General features: G+C 29.4%; 1 protein-coding gene across 2 annotated transcripts; it reads left to right on the top strand.

Moving 5' to 3' along the window:
- Window positions 1-664: 664 nt before the first annotated feature.
- Window positions 665-11,863, top strand: LOC111040934 (sodium/calcium exchanger 3). 2 transcript variants are annotated; one of them, XM_022325024.1, is made up of 12 exons: window positions 665-835; window positions 8,480-8,822; window positions 8,887-9,065; window positions 9,152-9,368; window positions 9,497-9,735; window positions 9,821-10,020; window positions 10,103-10,196; window positions 10,320-10,461; window positions 10,531-10,869; window positions 10,942-11,271; window positions 11,344-11,522; window positions 11,616-11,837. In XM_022325024.1, the coding sequence occupies exons 2-12, from the start codon at window positions 8,486-8,488 to the stop codon at window positions 11,835-11,837; spliced, it is 2,478 nt and encodes an 825-aa protein (XP_022180716.1). In that variant the 5' UTR covers window positions 665-835; window positions 8,480-8,485. The 2 variants fall into 2 exon arrangements, with proteins under 2 accessions (XP_022180716.1, XP_022180717.1); XM_022325025.1 differs by lacking the exon at window positions 665-835 and having other exon boundaries at window positions 8,486-8,822; window positions 11,616-11,863.
- The last annotated feature ends 8,726 nt before the right edge of the window (window positions 11,864-20,589 follow it).

Here is a 20,589-nt window from a genome sequence, read left to right as displayed (position 1 = left end):
TAATAGGGATGTTCTCATTTGAAAAACAGAAGTTGGTATCTCCACAGGAGACATCCTTAGGCAGTACAAAAATCTCAAAATATATGGCCTTAAAGTATATTTGAAAACGAAAAATCAGACCACGAATAACTGCATTATTGAAGAAAAAAGGGGGGTGATCATGCTTGGTGAACCACCCTGTGTAATAATATTATTATGAGTCTGCTTTTCGCCCTACAGTCACAAAAGCGAAACACAGCTGACATGACGCCACCGAAGCAGTGTATTGAATTATCATACGTTTTTATATCGTGTAATATAATTATGAGTAATCGTGCGTGCATATCGATATTTATATACAGCAGGTAGGTACTATAATAAATGATATCAATATTGTTACGATTAGTTTGCGATCGTATTCGGCGGACGGGCGCGGAGAACGAGAAAGAATTCGAACTGGTTACGAAAAGTGTAGAAGGACTCGTAGATAAGCGCGTACATACTCGCACATAGATAGTATTGTGAATGGTGGACGCCCGCCCGCCGTCCACTCCCGCCGGTACACACCGGTACACACCGCACGGGCCACAGGTTCGCGGGCGCGCGGAAAACGACACGGACGTACCGCGATGACCGATGGCGCGGCGGCGGCGGCTCATGGGTCGGGTGTACCGGGCCTCGGCGGCTGGCGGGAGTCGCGTTTCACGACTCGCGGGAACAACATCTGCTCGCGCGCGCCTACGTATCGTATTTATGTTGTTGAAATATTATTACGACGGCCTCCGCGTGTGCATTCGGCGGAATATGTAGCCCAGCAAAAACCGTTCGTGTGGATACCATCACAATAATAATTTAGGTATGTTCTCGACACGTGATATTATTTTGCGCTATTTCTAATTTTATGTCATTATTGTATTTCGCCGATTTACGCGAAAGTAAATTCGTATAATATATGAACAATGATGAGTGCAGAATACCTGTTACGGGAATAGTTTCGTTTTTATGTAGTAGGTAACACGAAAGTGAAAATAGTCAGCTCCGACGCATAATTATTGTATACGACGACGTTGGATCAAATGCACAGCGTTACGGTCCAATCGGTTTCGTAGATTTTCGTCGCTGCAGAACACGGTAGTATAGTTTTTAGGTACATACCCGCAGAGAAAAAAACAGGTGAGGTCTGAGGAGGACTCGATGCGGTCGTTTTGTTTTTTGTTTAGGCATTATAAATACTGTATGTGGCAGTGGTGACGCAAGAACGCGTTTTATACATTTCTATTTTTTAATATTTCGGTAATAGCTACGTGTTCACTTATGATGTATAAATACATCACATAAGACGTATAAAATAATAATGTTTATCCGCGAAGTTGAAGCTTAAAAAAATGCACCGATACGTAACTATATACGTATAATATTATATTTTTATAGTCATTTAACTACCGTTATCGCTCAACGATGAATTGGCCGATGGTTGTATCTTTTTTTATTTATTACTGTTTCTTCAACACACATACAACTGTATTGTTCGGACCCCTTACTCTTAGGCCCCAAAATGGGGTTCCTCGTGGCGACGAGGGTGTCTCGTCAGTCGTCACATTCCAACAGCTAGTACCTATATGTACGGCGCGGTGTATTGTGCTGCGTTGATAATTTCAGTCTTGTAGATGTAGTTGGAGTGAGGAGTGAGATTGTAATAGTATAATACTAATAACTGTATAGGTACATGAAAATATCCTAAAAAGGTTACGTATTTAAGGCAGGTTTAAAGTGTATTTTAGCCCTAGCCGGGGAATAGGTAAATAATTAAGCTGATCATCATAATTTTGCAAAGTAAACTTAAAGTGGTCAAACCAAAAATGTGTAAAAATAATTTAAAGATTTTTAATTAATCTTTTTTTTTAAATGGTATTTTTTATACTACAGGATTTTTGCTCTCCTGGGACATCTAATTAGGAATGCTAATAGTTTTGTTTACAAATTACAAGTTTATTATAGTTATGGTTATCCACTGCAGGTTATACCTTCGAAAATCGGAGATTCGGAGAATAGAGATAATAGAGATGTATATTTAATTAAACTAATGTGGTATATGTTAATAGGTAATTATAATAATATGCTGTATAATCCGTTAATGTAATAATTCATGTTTAATTTATTTCAAGCACATTTAGCTGATAAAATAAATATACAATATTACCATAACACAATATTGTGATATGAATTTAATAAGTGTCTCTGTATGTGTCCTCATCAATATATAGGCACCTTCTTAAAATTATTTCTGTACAAAAGGTCTCTTTTGTCTCTTATATTTATTATGATTTTAATACCTAATTTTTAGTTTACCTTAACACATAAAAAAAAATTAAATTTAGTTTTTTCGCTATTACCTACTTAAAATCTGATATCGTCAATCTGTAGTAGGTATACCTAAATATAATTTATTTAAATAATTTAAAGTTTTATTTTTTAATTTCCATTAAGTTTTCATACAGTTTCGTAAATTGTAAAGTTTGAACTAACTGTAGGACGAGAAATATTGTATAGATGGGTAGAATGTACGATAATAAATGCAGTGAGACAGTGTTATAACGTCTTATAAGTTATACACGCCGTCTCTGTGTCAATAAATAAATTATAACTTATAACTTATAGATATATAATATAATATGTATTCTCCAAAATAAACCTTTCAATTCGAAGGATTTGTGAAACAGTTACTTAAATTATATCGATTATAAAAATAAATATATACGTTAGTACCTAACTACCTAATTAAAAAATATTTTTTAATAGACTACTGCTAGTGTCTACATGTTTTTCATTAATTTTAAGCAATTAAAGTAGCTATACATCTACTCAATAACTTTGGAAAAACAAATCTTAATTTTTTCTGCATGTCTGTATATATAATATTGATTTTTACACTTTTAGTTCAAAGAGTTAAATAAAAATAAGTCAACTCGTTTAATTTAATTTCGTATTCTGAAAATTGTTATGTATTTTATACTTGAATATTGAATTAATATAGTTTCAATATAGGTCCCTACTCCAAAGAAATATTTTTTTTTAGATTATACAATTAAAACTAAGTGTTGCCTTTTAAAAGGCCCTTTAAATTGTTTTTAAGTGTGCTGTATATAATGTTTTTGAGTAAATTCTTAAAAATCGTCATGATTATTTTTTATAAATTCCCTAAACATATAAGCTATCCTATTTAAAAATAGGTACATTTAAGTAGCTTCAATTACGCAATACCAATGCATCGATTGTTTTCTAACGTATTTTTTTTTTTTTTTTGTAAACAATTTCTGGGGTAGTAAGAAATTTTAATATTTTTAAATTTTAAATATATAATAATTATAGTAAGTTTAATTATTTGCATGGAAACTAAACACTAATGGTTGGTAGGTACCTACTTCAAAAGTTTAAATGACTTGGAATTGTTCTGCAGAAACTCGATTTTAGTTATTCTGTTATAGTTATAATATTTAAAAAATAAAAATCTTAGAGAATTTGTATTTGCATTGGTTTAAGTATTTTATGGTTGTAATTTACGACTTTTGAATAAGAATAATTTACCGTTTTTATTTAACAGATCGGAGTTTTGGAAAAATATTACTATATGACGTATATTGTATATATTACGTACCCATTATTATATGTTTTTATGTTTTATATAAATTGATAAATTAATGCCCACAGTTAATCAACTATTACTACTAAGTCATTACCTATTTTGCTTATAAAATTGTATTTTGTATTTTGAAAACAATTATAATGGGTATTTTTTGTCTTTACAAGCAGTTTAACTAATTAAAGGGGCTCTTTTTTATAACTCAACAAATCGTGAAAGCAAAATAAGTAACGATTGTTTAAGGTTTTATAAACATAATGAGCAGACGAGCTGAATCTTGTGTAACCCGTGTATTATAAACGCGGTGGCACAATGAAGAAGACAATTTAAAAACAATTAAATTTACTTTTATTATACAAAAAAATATGTAAAAGCGTAAAAATGTATTGTATTGTATAAAATCAAGGATAAAGAGGTATCGAGTACTAATGGCTTTGAAGTAAACAAAAAATATAGTTTTTTTTATTATAATGAAAATTTAAAAAATAATGGAATTTACACTTTGTTCAGAGTATATTTTGGATTTTTTGCATATAACTGCATTTGGAAGTATATTTAAAAATATGTTAAAGTATACAATTCTATATCATAATAATAATATGATAGTACCATTCCTACGTTTGTTCAGGTTCACACACACCACTTAGGTACAATACAATGATAAATATTAAAACATTTTTTTTTCTCCTAAATCTACAATGAATAATACATAGGTTATACAATACTATATACATACATACAAATTTACATTACGTTTTATTATATTTTAAGAAAAAAAACACCGCCCCTTAGTTTCACCTGTGAATGGCAATTACCCTCCCTCTAAATATAGACCTAAATTCAACGGTTAATGCTTGAAGTTATTAACTACAATAATTATAACACATAACAATAAAAAACCGAGATATTCGTTCTGATGTATAGTATAGCCGTATAGGCGTTGCAGAGTACACCTCGACAGTGATTATGACATTGTATTAGATATATTTAATTTGAATTCAATGATAAAACATTGCATACAAAAAACGATTCTGATCAGACAGCATATAATATATATATTTCTAAAGGTTTTTTTCTAATTAATTTATATATGTGTAGTATTTTGTTTTTGTATGCTAGTAATACACTATAATAGGTATACGGAGTCATTTAAATTAATTTATAATAAAATATATATTATATCAGGCTTAGAACCAAGAATATTTTTTTAGGTTGGCCCATTAATTTAGCCACAAAAGTTTATACAGGTAATACAGTAAAATTGAAAATTATTATAAATAAATATAGAGTAGTTTTTATTTAGTCATTAATATAAATATAAAGTAGTTGGATGTATGTTAAAAATGTAATCTTTTTGACTTATCGTATATGTAAATTCATTAAAAATTTCGTCTGGATTTTTTATTCACTTATGATTTTTTCTGTTTCAATTAATAACAAAGCTGATCTTCCCCGTTGTCAAAAAACTTTTTTCAGCTGTTGCACTTGAAATCGGAATTGCTAAAATTTGTCTGTACACTTCTTGAAGCTTTAAGAATGATTATAAACTTAACATTATTTTGACAGTGATTAATTTGAGAGTTTGAATCGTCATTGTCTTTTTCAATAAATTATTAGCTTCTCTGTGATCACCACGTAAACCTATATCTTATGTTCGGTAATATATAACATACATATCTGATCAAAGATTTGTAATTTCTCGATTTTTTGAAGTATCGTTTTTTATATAGTTGAGTATTTAATTTTTTTGCTATAGAGCATGTTTTTTTAGTGGATATCTATGATTTATATTTATCAAAAGATAGTTTATGAATGTTTGAAGAATTGTGTTTTGCTAACCTGTTTCTAATATGCTTCCAATCAGAATAACCACAATAAATTAAAACTTCATCTTTTTATCCCGAATTATCACGATTGAAATGGCCGTGACAGTAAAAACAAATAAATAATATTATTTTATTTAACTAATATTAATAACAGCTGTTATTCTATTATTAGTCGTTAGCACGTGGCACGTAACGAACTGTAGAACGGTGTAAATAGTTTCGTGGTATATAGTCGTATAAATATTTTAAAATTAGTTCAAATATTTAGAAAATTTCGATTGCTATATTAAATGGTTAAGTTAAATAAAAACGTTAAGTTACATGGAATGTTTCAAGTTTTCACGATTAATATTTTTTGATTTATAGCAAAATAACTATAAATGTATAATCGTAATTTTTCGTATAAATATCCAACTGTCTATGTATATCAAAATTTGATTTCCAAACAGCCATAAAAATGTTATATGGGTTTATTCTAAACTTTTTTTAAATTCTTGCAGTAAGTAAAGCTTATGAGTTCACATTGTACCTTGTATTACATTTTCAAAACTTGGGTAGTAAAATTAAAATTTTTAGTTATTTTAAACTATGCAAAATAATTTGCGAATTTTCATGACGTTTGGTACATTCAGTAAAAATGTTTAAACAAATTTGTCTGTAACGGGTTTCTTCCTCAAGTTCTTGAATGGGTTGTGGTTTATTTTCGTAGATATAGGCTTTGTACGTAACCCCAAAGAAAGAAAACAGTGGAGTTAGATCACACGATTTGGGACAAAGAAATAACGAGATTAAATCTAGAGCTTTTAATGAACACCAAAGTGGTCACCACTCGAATTTGAAGATGGAGGCATTTATCTACTTTATAAATTGTCCACAGGCACAAATATATATGTATATATTTTTTTAAACACACATTGTAGAACCAATTCATTCATTGCTCCTGAACATTCTAATAATAAATACGATAATATGGCTACAGCAATTTATTCTCAATCTGCAGTGTCCCAGCCCAAATGAAAAAGTTTAAATTATTATTATTTTAAAAAGCACATCGTTAAAGATAATGAATATAATAAAATAAAATTGAGGTTTGTACAGGTACCTAATATTTGGCTATGCGCCTATGTAAGTAGACCGCTTCAAACGAATATTGGTTCCCAAAAACCCTTTTTTTATACACATTGCGGCCCAGTGGTATCTAACAACTACATTAACTGCGGCCGAAGATATTTAAGTGAGTTTACTAATTGCGTCCAGTGTAAAAACAATATTATCCTTTCCATTTAATACAGACTTAAAACTGTCAATAGCAATATTGAACACTATATTATATTGTTAAGATGGGTTTAAAATACTGTTTTTCGTCTTTTCATTTATTCGTTATACATTTATGAATCCTACACAAATATTAGTAAAAAACAAATTAATATAAATATTTTTTTTTTAATGTAGGTTAAAAAAACAGTTTTACGTATAAGTACCTATCTTTTATTACATTTCTTAACGCATCAACAAATGTATCGACGATCAAACAAACTTATTAATGAACAATTTCACAGGCTAATGGGAAATGTATAACCTAATAATACAGATACCCAATCGAGACTCAATTCATAATTCGTATAGGTATGATGTTTAATTATATAATAAGTGAAGAATTTATTTAAAAGGATGATACATAATATATTTTGTTTCAGGAACACTGAATTATAATTATCATACTATTGGTATTAATAATCTTAAAATATTTTTCTATAATTTCATATCTGAATACTCAAACTTATCATTGTTCACAATTGTATTAAAATTAAATAAATAAATATCAGTCTAAAAATTGCAAAATTTGAAGTTCCCATAAAATAAATCATAATTAAGTATAGGTACATTGGCCAATATTCTGACGTAAGATACCTAGCTATCAATTTTTAGATTCTGGGTGGAGCTGCAGTGAATGTATATGTATATTGGTTTTGTTATATTATGTGATGTGTGTTTTTTTAGTGTAGACATTTCTTTGCACCAATAAAAATGTTTCTATATTCAATATTTAGGGTGAGTTCTGAGAAAAACCATAAAAAAATTTACGGAAAGTTTGGAATATTTACGCTCAAAACCTGCAATTTTTGACAAAATTGATTTTTTGTTATTTGTTGTAGGTGATTCAAAATTGAGTAAAACCATTGGTAGGTACTTAACATTTTTACCAAATATTTAAATTAGACTTTTTTAGAAATGCATCATTTTCAAATTATTTTGGTACTTTTGTGCTATTTATTAACATTTGAAATGTTCTACTTTTTTAGTTTTTTTTTTATACATAATATCATTGATTAAAAATACTAGTGTTTATAATCAATGATAATATTCATACAATTTTTAATTTATTTATAATAAAATAATAATTTAGATGTTTACACCATAAACCTACTGAAGCTATTTGCGGTGTCTGTATATTTACTTATATAAGTTGATAGCATAAATATATAATTATACATGTTTACGTATACGTATGATGATAAAATTATAATAAATAAAATTACGTTTTAGACAAAAAATGGTTAAAACTACCGTATTTATAATAACGTGATCAACTAGGTACTTATATAACAAAGTATTATTTTAATACATAAATAAATTATAAAATATATTTGGAAATCTCTGAGCGTATCTCAGAATTGTATTTCGCAAGCAATGATTTTTCATTGAATTCAAATTTAATACTCATCGATATTACAATTATAGTGACACGTGCCTACTCACTGTCGAAGTACATACCCTGTCAGTACAGTGGCGTAAATGTACGGTGGAGTTAACGATGGGTCGTACCACTATAGACAGTGATTTTGAAAAAATTTTATTTTTACACACCTTAACTTAATTTAAATTTTTATCATTTATAAATTTATTGGTACAATATACATTCTGGTAAATGTATTTATTATTTATCTAATAATGACTTTTAGGTTATTTAAACATTTATCTTTTTAATGTTGCTTTTAAACAATTGATTGAAATTGGTTTTTTTTTTCATTAGATAATTATGGGCCACGGAAATACAAGTAAGTACCCGTGGGGTCCAGACGATGTATGCCCCGGTGGATTAATTTTGCCAATTCTGGACGAACGACTATGGCCAATCAATGTACGGGTGGTTGTTTATTTATTTACGTTACTTTATTTCCTATTGGGAATATCTATTGTTGCTGATGTATTTATGACTGCTATTGACAAAATCACTAGTCATACAAAAAAAGTATACTTGGCTAAAGAGTTAAGTCCCAATGGTTCGGACGTTTCTCTTCGTCCGGACCAACCCGAAGTAATAGAAGTGCGTATATGGAATCCAACGATTGCAAATCTCACATTAATGGCTTTAGGTTAGTAACAATAACATTTTAAATTTTAAAATGTATGTATACATTTTTGCAAATAAATATACAGGTACATCTTCGCCCGAAATTTTGTTGTCCATCATTGAAACGGTGTTTCATCATTTTGAAGCTAGAAAATTAGGACCGAACATCATTGTCGGATCAGCTGCTTTCAATTTGTTAATTATTACTAGCTTATGTACACTTTCATTGGGCTTAAACGAAAAAAGAAGAATACACGACTTAAAAGTATAGTAGATTTTTTTAAACTTAATCGTTATATACGTACATTTCTACTAAACAGCGTAAACATATTATATCATGTGATATTTCAGGTATTTTTAGTGATTGGTGCATTTAGTTTCTTTGCTTATATTTGGCTTCTTTTAATAATCGAAGTGATTTCGCCAAATGTTATTGAACTATGGGAAGCTGCGGCGACGTTCTTGTTATTTCCAATACTCATGTTTTTCGCTTATGCCACCGATCAAAATTGGTGTCGAAAAAGCACTGAACATAACACACATCAACTAGACCTAGATCTAGATCAGAGTAAGTACATAATAATTAATCGTAATTATATATATATATATAGGAAAATAAACCGTACTTGTTATTGTATTAAGCTTATACATATATTACGTTTATATAATATACATTACATATATATTCTGTAACAGGTGAAACGAAAAAGCAATTAATTTTAAATAACGGAAAAATAGACAAGGAAAATTTGATTAAATTCGTGAAAAATGTAAAGAAATACTCTGGGATAACGGATGCAGACGCAGCAAAACTTGCAGCTACGAAATTGATCGATTCAACACATCGTGGAGCCATGTGGTATCGTATTGGAGCAGTTAGACGTTTTACTGGTGGCAAGCAAATAGAACCTGTTTTAGAAGACCATCTTAGACAAGTATATAATATAAATAATTTAAATAGTAAATATATATTATAAATAAATCAAATCTCTTACTAAAATTTAATACCCTACTATATAGGTTTATGACGTAATAAAAAAAAATGGCGAGAATGGATACGATGCATTAAACAATAAACCACCTACTTTTTCACAACACGATGAAACAAAATATGCGATAATAGAGTTTCACGCCCCCACAATCGCGGTTAAAGAAAATATAGGAAAATTTCCTGTCACCATTTGGCGACACGGAAATCTAAACACTAAAGCAACTGTTAGGTGAACGCAAAATACATAATTCACTATTAAGTATTTAATGTAAATTATAATCAAAACAAATTGGCTTATATTGAAATTACAGAGTGGATAGTATCAATGGAACAGCTAAAGAAGGAGAAGATTTTGTGAAAGTGAAAGAGGTTGTCGAATTTAAAGAAAACGAAGAAGAAAAAGAAGTATGATATATCAATATAATTATATAAATAATAGTAAACGATATACGTATTATGTTTATGAGATGATAGATTTATTTTTATTTTTATTTATTTTTACATTTTTATCCTATTTTTCTTAAATAGATTTTTATCGAGATACTTGATGATAACAAATTTGAACTCGATGAAGAGTTTTTCCTCCGACTATCTGTGATTCATCATAAAGAAATAATGGTAAAACTCGGTTGTATTTCAATCATGGAAGTGACTATAATCGACAACGATGGTAAACAAATTTGTTTATTTACTTAAAATGTACTTAATGTAAGTACTATATTGTGTTTTTTAATTTTAGAACCGGGTATTATAAGCTTTGGTAAAAGAGGACTATTGGTAAAAGAGAGCACTGGTTTCGTCGAGGTGCCAATTGTTCGAACGCATGGATCAGACAGCGAGGTCAGTGTGAAATGGAAGACTATTGATGAATCGGCCATTTCCGGACGAGATTATATAGGCGGCGAGGGTGAAATTATTTTCAAAGATAAAGAAGTGGCCAAAATTCTCAGAATCGAAATAATCAATGACATGTGTCCAGAGAAAGACGAATGTTTTGAAATTAAATTATTTGATACTACAGGCGGTGCCAAAATTGGAAATGTCAACAGGATAGCCATCACGATCAGTAGTGATGACGGCAAGTGTTTCTATTAAGGCCTACTTCAACGTATTTATATGAGTTGTAACAATTGTGTATTTGGCTTTTTAGATTTTGATTCAGTGGTCGATCGTCTCATGTTGTTGACTAACATAAACATCCATGCACTTGAATTGCACCGCCAAACTTGGGCCGAACAAATTAAAACAGCGATGACTGTGAACGGTGGCGATCTGACCAATGCAACAACTTTAACTTATGTGTTGCATTTTTTTTCGTTTTTTTGGAAAGTTATATTTGCTTTTATACCACCGACAGCCGTGTTTTCTGGATGGTTAAGATTTTTCACCTCTCTGGTGTTAATAGGAATCATGGCCACGATAATCGGCGATTTAGCCACAATTTTCGGTTGTTTAATCGGACTAGACGACGCCGTGACCGGTAATTTCAAGCAACACAACGGTCATATGTAATTTAAACATTTTACGCATTAGTTTCAATTTATTATTACAGCAATTACAATAGTAGCACTCGGAATGTCACTGCCAGATATTTTGGGAGCCTGTATGGTCACTCGAGCGGAAACTCACGCAGACGAGGCTATGATACACATTGCAGGTTCAATAGCTGTAAAAGTATTGATGGGCGTCGGACTACCGTGGTTTATTGCTGCTTTGTATCACTACTTACACGTAAACAACTTTTTTAGTTCAGCTCACTACGATATTTAATATATCAATGCTATAAAATTATATGATAACATCTGTATTTATTTTTATTTTTAGGGAAACTTGTTCGAAATTCCATCAACTCGTATTGGTTTTAATGTTCTTTTGTATTCTGTTATGGCGATTTTGGCTGTAACTGTATTAATGGTTCGTAGAAATGTTGAGTTTTTTGGAAAAGCGGAATTGGGTGGACCGACGAAAGGAAGATATATTACCGTGGCTATATTAATCTCGTTGTGGGTAATTTATTTGTCACTCACTTGTTTCCAAACGTTTTAATTTAATTTTAATGAAATAATAGAGCCAATGGTGTTCTTATCGGCCACAATATAGTTACTACCTTCTTATTTTACTTTGTAATAATTAGCTTATAATTTAATATTCAGATAAAGTAAGCATGTGCTATTTAAATATATCATCAGTAAAATTATATATTAATATATAATTCATAAGACATGTAATGGTTAAAAACTATTTTTATTTTGTTTTCATTTTATTAAAACTGTGTAAAAACAAAATATGTGTTAACTGTTTATATTTTTTTATTAATTAATTTTTATATGTATTTAAGTAAACAGTACTTAAAAACAGTATTCAATAATATTAGTATGCCTTAAAGTTATTTATGATGTCATTCTTCTAATGTTCTAAATATTTAAAACTTAAAAATCTTTATATATCAATTATTATGTATTAAAAATGTATATTTGCTTGAAAATAATATATAATATTTATGTTATACACTTGTACATATATTACATATAACATGTCATTGTTTTCTCTTCTACATGATTTATATTTTTTTATTGTTCAAATATTACATTAAATCCCCTGGTTGCAAATATTTTACTATTTTATTGAGAAGAAAAATTAAATCATCGCTCCTCTAGTCTGCTCAGAATCTGAAATGATACCCTACCAACAAATAAAATTGGAGAACAATATACGAGTATCATATGAATAGGCATGCTTAATCTATATATTTTAGTATTTATTATACATGTAAACTTCTTGATTCTGTATATTATGTCTACTAATATATTGACTATAATAATGACTATATTATAGTGAACGGATTTATATGCGAGTGCATATTTTTATTGAAATAAAATAATTTAATGCGGATGAGAAATATGCACGATTTAAATCATTCTAATATTATAATGATAACAATTGAATTAACATATTTTTACATATATGGTTATGTAAGGTTAGGTTAGGCAGTCTGCATGAATATTTTGAAACATATTCACACATTTTGTTGTTTATTGATGTTAAAAGCTCAGCACGTATATATGTTGATGTAGACGTATATTACATTATGTAGGTACTGCATATATACACATTTAACCACTCTCTGTCTCGCCACCACCGTACACGAACCGTTCTGTAAAAATTGATTAAAAGTCCAGAAGTCTGTCTAATACATTGGAATTAACATGATATAATTATTCAGATACCACAATATCATGATGTAGAGAAAATTGTACACATATATTTAGTCTTCTCTACATCGTACGTAATATTATAGGTATGTGCATACTTTCTATTTTATCTATATACATGACGCTCTTTAAATATTCATCGATTAATAGATACACAATAATTATAAGCATAGACATAGATAATGGTTGTTTAAAAGAAATGTTGGCTTCCCCCTGCTGGCAAGAAACAGAGGAATAAATCTTTTTTTCTCATATACATTAATTTTATTATATTCAAATATCTTGTAAATTGTACATAAATATTCATAATACCTTCCTATGTAAATATTTTTGTATTTTACCGCACATAAACTCGTTCAAGACCGTGTTCAGAAAAAAATTTAGTGGATCGTGGATGGGGTGATCCTACAGGTATGACATTGAATTCGTTCCCTATCACTAATAATCAAAACATATTATAATAATAGTAATAACAATACAGTAACTGTCTCCATTACTATATTTATATATTAATTATTAATTTCATGGTGTCGCTCAAAGTTACTGTTTGTTTACCTGTGCCAAATAATATCGTACACCGTTTGCGATGCGCAACAAGTCGAACAATAGAAGAAAGAAAAAAAGGATATAAAAAATATTGAAAAGTAAATCACATATTAATATTTAATGCATTTGTAAATTTTAATACCTACTACCGTTTGAACTTAAATATTTAATATGTGTTAATGTGTTATACATTTATAATGATGCACACGTCATAATAATTGTATATGGTTATGACATAATATGATGGGTACATAATAATTTATTATTATATAATTATAATTTATTTAATTTTAATTAGGAATCAATAAAAAAGTATGGGCTGGTGCTTGGTCTAGTCGTGGCAACCGTACATTTCAGTTGTTTAATCTGGTCGTCATATACTTCAGTATCTACCTATATATTTTTAAGCAGAAATATACCTTCCCAATATTTGAAAATAGAGTTAAATTTTAACTGAAAATTAGTAAGCAGCTTGCACTTTTGGGTACTCTTAATCTCTTCCAGTTCTATTGTTAAATACGCTGATGCGCAAATTATGTACTTACGATAATTTGACGTAAGGTAAGACGGGCGATGTACAAACGGTGGATAACCCGAAAATCGAACGAAGGGCAAATGTTTACTGTACCTATTACAAAAAAAGGTCGAAGTGAACACTATTATATAAATATATAATATACTGAGAACTGCAGAAGAGCAAAGGATGTACGACCGGTATGGCGGTATTATATTATAATGAATATTGATTTAAGCAATCTTCTTTTATTAGCCTTTATCCAACCCCACATAATTTTAATTACCTTATTATGAAGATGCCGATCTTATTATCAAACTCACTAACTTTAAACAGTAGTTTATTCTCTATACCAGTGTGGAAATAAGCATTTAACAATAAATATTAATTAAAATTCTTTTTTTTATTTTAATTTTCTTTGATAAATTTAAACAATGATTCTTTTTAAATCAGACGGTTCTTAGATCTTATATAGTTAAGAATATTAATCTGTTTATCGGTTTTAATTAAAATTAAATTATCATATTATCATCTTGACTTGGGTCATAATTTTATTATTTTTTGTTTTAATTACAACTATATTAAATTTGTTTTGTCTTAGACCTTGTTCAATATTATTCAGATTTATTTTTTAATGAGTATATACAGGGTGATCCAACAAATATGCTCACCCCTTTTTTCTTTAATAATGAAGCTTTTCAAAATCTGAATTTTGGAATCTTTAAATATACTAGCTCAAAGACCATATTTTCATATTCTTGAGATTTTTTGTGCCACTTAAGGAATGTTCATATGACGAGACAAACCTTTGTTTTTCAAATGAGAACCTCGCTTTTTTTCTTTAAATTATTTAGCGGATAATTTTTTTGAGAATTTTGATGTATCGAAATCAAAATTCGAACGAGTGGTTTCCTAGTTATTGGACAATTTGTACTAAGGATAATAGTCCATAATAGGGATATGCTTATACAGTTCTACACATGGAATAAGAAAACAAACTAAATAAATCAAGAAGGATTTTACTTGCTATTTACCTAAGTGTTTGACCAAATAAATTTAAAATGACGTGTTATTTTAAATTATGTGTATTGACTAAGGATAAGAACGTATACTGTATAAGCAATAAGCATATCCTTCTTCCCTTTTATAAACTATATTATCCTTAGCACAAAATGTGTAATAACTAGAAAACTACTAGTTCAAATTTTGATTTCAATACATAAAAATTCCCAAAAAAATTATCCGCTAAATAGTTAACAGTAAAAAAGTGGGGTTCCCATTTGAAAAACAAAAGTTTGTATCGCCACAGAACACTCCTTAAGTGGTACAAAAAATCTCAAGAATATGAAAATATGGTCTTTGAGTATATTTAAAGATTCCAAAAATTAGGTTTTCAAAAACTTCATTATTAAAGAAAAAAAGGGGATGAGCATCACTCTGTATAAATGATTTATATAATAAAGTTCACTTAAGAATTTATGTCTCAATATAATTTAAAGATTTTAAAAATGTTGTAAGCTACTTAAGCTATAAACACAAGTCACAAGCCTGACTATAAATACAATTCAAATTCAAAATCAAAAAAATTAATAATCCTATTACATAATGTCCCAGCACCATGGTTAAAATTTGAGTTAACGAATAACGAGTATTATTATTAGTAACTATAAATGAAAAAAAATATATATTAATGCCTACATCTATATTACAATAGGTCAGGACTCAAGATGTACTTACCTAGCATTTAATTTGTCTAATATGAGCTCTAAAGGCAAAGGTACCAAAAGAAATAAATTAGTAAATGAAGTTCGTAAATCGTAATAAAAATATCATTTACAGATCATAGGTACAATTTTATAATAAAAAGTAAGAAGAGATTAATTTGATGAGATGGTACAAGTATCGATTTGTTATCATAAAAATAATTTATAATGTCGAATAAACCGTAAAAATAATAACTTACTATATTATATACAATATATAGGTATACATTACCTTAGTTGCTAGTTGCTATAGTAGGTACCTACCTATAATTTATTAAGACGTTTTAGACTCTATAAAAGTTTAGTTCAATGTATTATTTATCTAATTCGAGGGTTAGAATTTTTGCTACCATTTTTAACTGACAGCACTGCTAGTTTGTTTAATATATTTTCGTGGCTCTATTATATACAGAGTAAATCTTTAAATCATTTAAATTTTTAACAGAGATCTCAGAGATTAGTGATCATTCTTTATGTCTATCGATTTTTGTGTGTTACAAAAATTTTATACTACATGTCTACATTTTATAATTTAGAGTTATATTATTCAAAACGATTTATCCGATTTCAAATGATTATATTATATTTTTAGTTTTTAGGTTTAGAGTACCTAATATATGATACAAATAATAGAATAATGTTACAAATATAATATATTTAATGGTGCCTATAAAATATGTTCTATGTCGTAGCTTCTGTTGGTCACACGAACAACATCTATATAGTTGGAAGTCAGAACTTATATTCATTCCATGCATATCTGTTGTAATTAACTCTACTAATTGTTTAGCTTCTTTTCGGTTGATGATAATTAATAATATATATACTTAACCTAACCACTAAAGTGGTAATTACACACAGTATCTTTAATAAATCCCCCGTCCCACCAAAAAAGAAGTTACATGACGTAAGATCGGGTGACCAATAAAGCCAAAAGCAAGACAAGAAACCATAAAAAATTTGGATCGATGGGGGGGGGGGGTGTTAGATATGTCAGAGTATATATTATATTATGTTATATTATGTTTTTTGACTAACAAATTTTAAAACGTAAAAAAGTTCAATAATATTTTAAGAAAAAATATGGGAGGGGGGTTGAACACCCCCTTCCCGCTACCATTGGCTACCGCCTTGAAGCCAGATGCAAATCATATTATAAGATGATTCATTTTGAATAACCTTTTAATTTATATTTTAATTATATAGGTATTAACTATTAGCTGGTAATTGTTTTAAGTATAATGTTTTAAATTACTGAAGAATCCCTCTCTACAGTCTATATTTATATGTTTGTAGATTGTAGAATATTTTAATGTAGGTGTACTATATCATATTTTATTACGGCACTGTGGTTGGAAATTTAGGATCCGCTGATCTAATTTAAAAAACTTCCTTTATCTTTGAACTTTGGATTGACGTAAGACCTTGCTTGTGGTACGGATGGTTGAAGGCAATGCTGTTAAAGAACGGTACATAATCTCATATAAAATGTATGATTTACCTACACACGACACGTGACGGATTTGAAAAAAATACTTATCAAATTTTGGAGGTAGGTACACTATAATGCGAAACAAACTTTTGTTTAACTCCGAAGTTTTAAAACTATTTGCACTTTTCGACGGGGTGTGACATAATTCTGTGTCTTGCCTTTCTCTTACCTAAGACAATCAGAGTATAAAGTGAAGTGTGGCTCACGACTTATAAAGTAGGTACCTTGGTAAGTACCTACTTCACGGGTTGTGATTTTCATTTTTGTTTTGTATCTAATGTAACCAGTAGCGCCGATACTGCTGACATAATATGTCATGGTTTATAATTAAAATACGAATAATAGATACAAACGTCAAGTAATCCACGCCGTCCGCCAAACAAAATTCCATTGAATTTAATACTTTTTATTGAGAAATAAAGATAAACCAGCCGTTTATTCTTTTCGCATTTGCCATACGTTCATCTGAAATTAATATACATAAATAATAAATAATATATAATTCACATTGACATATTGACATATCCAGCTGATATTCATGATATTATTGATAATTGATAAGTCTGACAAGGAAATACGTGACATGCTATTAATGTATTTAGGGTTTTATATTTTAAAGTATAAATCTATGGACTGAACTATCTGTAAACCAATTTTAATATGCACATGACGTACAAAAATAACAAACATTTCGTATACATCATAATACTCGTAATTCGTAAATATCTTTTCAATGTGTTAATTAATAATTTTAGTGTGCGTTTGCGTTTACTCTTTCCGCCGCCGAGCCGTGCGTTTGTGCGTGTGTTGTTTTAGGATGTATTTTTGGAAATATTATTTTTAATGTACACAATTTTTCCCACTCGTTATCTTATTGCATTTATTATTTCTTCAATTTAATGAACGTGATGTGTTATGAACTACGAAATTAAATTACATCATTTTCCTAGTCTTTAGTTGAATAACGAGTACATATTATATTATTTACATTATTAATTATCATAATAAAAATGGATACGTTTTTCCGGTTTTTGGTACATTCAACCGCCAGTTCGAGTAAATGGAAATTAACCCAGTCGGATTGTGAAAACGATGATCCCGATCATAGAAAAAAGATATCTGGTGATCAGAATAAAGTTAACACGGAAGAACCAATCGAAAACAACAGTACATATGTTACCTTTTTGACGGGAAACATTTGTTTGGTGATACACAACATTTAATAAATTAAGACGAAAGTAAACACAATATTATACAGGCATGTACTTATATGACAGTATATATATATTTTTAAATTATATTTATTTTAATTTCTATAATTATCTGTAATTTATCTAGATAAAATATTTTTATCTTATATCTTTTTGTTTGATGAATTTGATTTGATTATCTTTTATCTTTATCTCAGATAAAATTTAGTGTTTTTATATTTATCTTTATGCAGACGATTTTTTTATTATCTGTTCCTAACACTGTTTTAGTAACGCCTTATAAAAAATCAAATTGTGTACAAATCATAGATTCCCAGACATGTCATAAAACAATTAGATATCCGACTACAGGATAATATTGAAGTCGAGCAGCCATACGCAAACAGGGCAAAATTGCGTGGTTGATAATATACATATATTCGTAATATTTATGCCATGTAAATATGTATAGGTATATATATTATCTATTGAGTTATTTTGTAAACATTGTCCTGTTGACATATTATGGCCGCACGACTTCAACCTTAGATCATATACTAATATACTTGTATCGCAGATTATATTAAACAAATTGAATATAATTAATATAATAATCTGTGCTCGTATATTATGATCTAGGGTTTCGACGTTCCTGTGAGAATGTATATTATGTAGTCCGCTATCTAAATGTTTTACATGTCTATGGTACAAATTCATATTACCCGTAGTTTTGTTACTCTATGCCCGTAGTCAGACGAAAGAACCTCCCTAGTTCCTACCCATAGACCTATTAATAGGTCTACGTTCCTGCCTAATTACTGCACGCCTGACGTCTCGGTCAACATAAATACAAAAAGGGCGGTGACAAAATTATTATCGCATAGGTTTATCTTATACCTACCGTTTATTTTATTATTCACCTTGATTGGTGGTGTGGCATTGTGGCTCATGAAAAACCGAAAACTTCAATCGATGAGTCGATGTGCGACGAGGGTGGCACGTCAACACGAGGCGTAGGTGGGTACGTAATTTCACCCACACCTATAATCACGGATTCATTTTAAAATATGATAGACGGTTGGTCGATACCGCGATTGGTGCATATATTATTTTATACCTGTTACCTATAAGCGTGTTCAGACATTGGCTTTCGGGCGCATTATAATAATTAAGATGGATACATAATACGCAAGCATTCACGTTTAATATCTAACTGCTGTGTATTGCAGCTATTTAGGAAAAGGAAGTACGATCACTGTATCAAGATGGATAAAATGTTGTTCGAGCAGTTCGACCCCTAAAATCAATTAGAACTAATACAAAATATTAAGAACATTATAATATTATTTGGTTATCACATGCTTGATCACAGTAATAAATCACATTTAAAAATAATCCGAAATAAATAGGTACGTACGTACGTATTTAAATACAATATTTACAATTATTTAGGCTTATGAATTACTATGATTCAACAACAGCCAACAGGTTACCTACGGCAGTACGGCTACCTATTGGCTATTAACAATTAAGTGGGTATAGGTAATTAATTAGGTAATGCGATCAGGCTCTGCTCGTCTGCAGTCTACATACCTGCGGGTATATTTTACAATGCAAATTGCAAAGTAGAGTACGAGTAGGTACCTATATCTACTGCCAAAGTGTTAGCTAAAAAAAAATGGTAAACACCTACAATAGTACAATATTATATTATATTATTTGTTGAATTTATAAACTTCAGCATTTATTTCAACGTTTCTACGAACAACAACTTATTTTATGCTGTTTGACTTGAGTTGGCATTTTGAAGGCTAATCAATTTATTGATTTACCATCATACAAATATAATACTCGCTATAAAAAAAAAAAAGGCTCTAAGGGTGATCTATATATCTAAGGTATATTGGTATATAAGTATATAGGTATACGAGTATAGGTACCTATAATAATATAGATAACTATCATCGCCACGTCTTGACAGAAATGGAATGTAGGAGGATAAACATCGCCAGTTTAAACGCAATGTGCCAATATTCAATGGTATATATTATTCATAGCCCATAGGGTACTAACCTATATCT

This window comes from Myzus persicae, unplaced genomic scaffold (assembly GCF_001856785.1).
Source record: "Myzus persicae strain clone G006 unplaced genomic scaffold, MPER_G0061.0, whole genome shotgun sequence".
NCBI lineage: Eukaryota > Metazoa > Arthropoda > Insecta > Hemiptera > Aphididae > Myzus > Myzus persicae.
The sequence above is the reverse complement of the archived record's forward strand: the minus strand, read 5'-3'. Positions and strand labels throughout refer to the sequence as shown.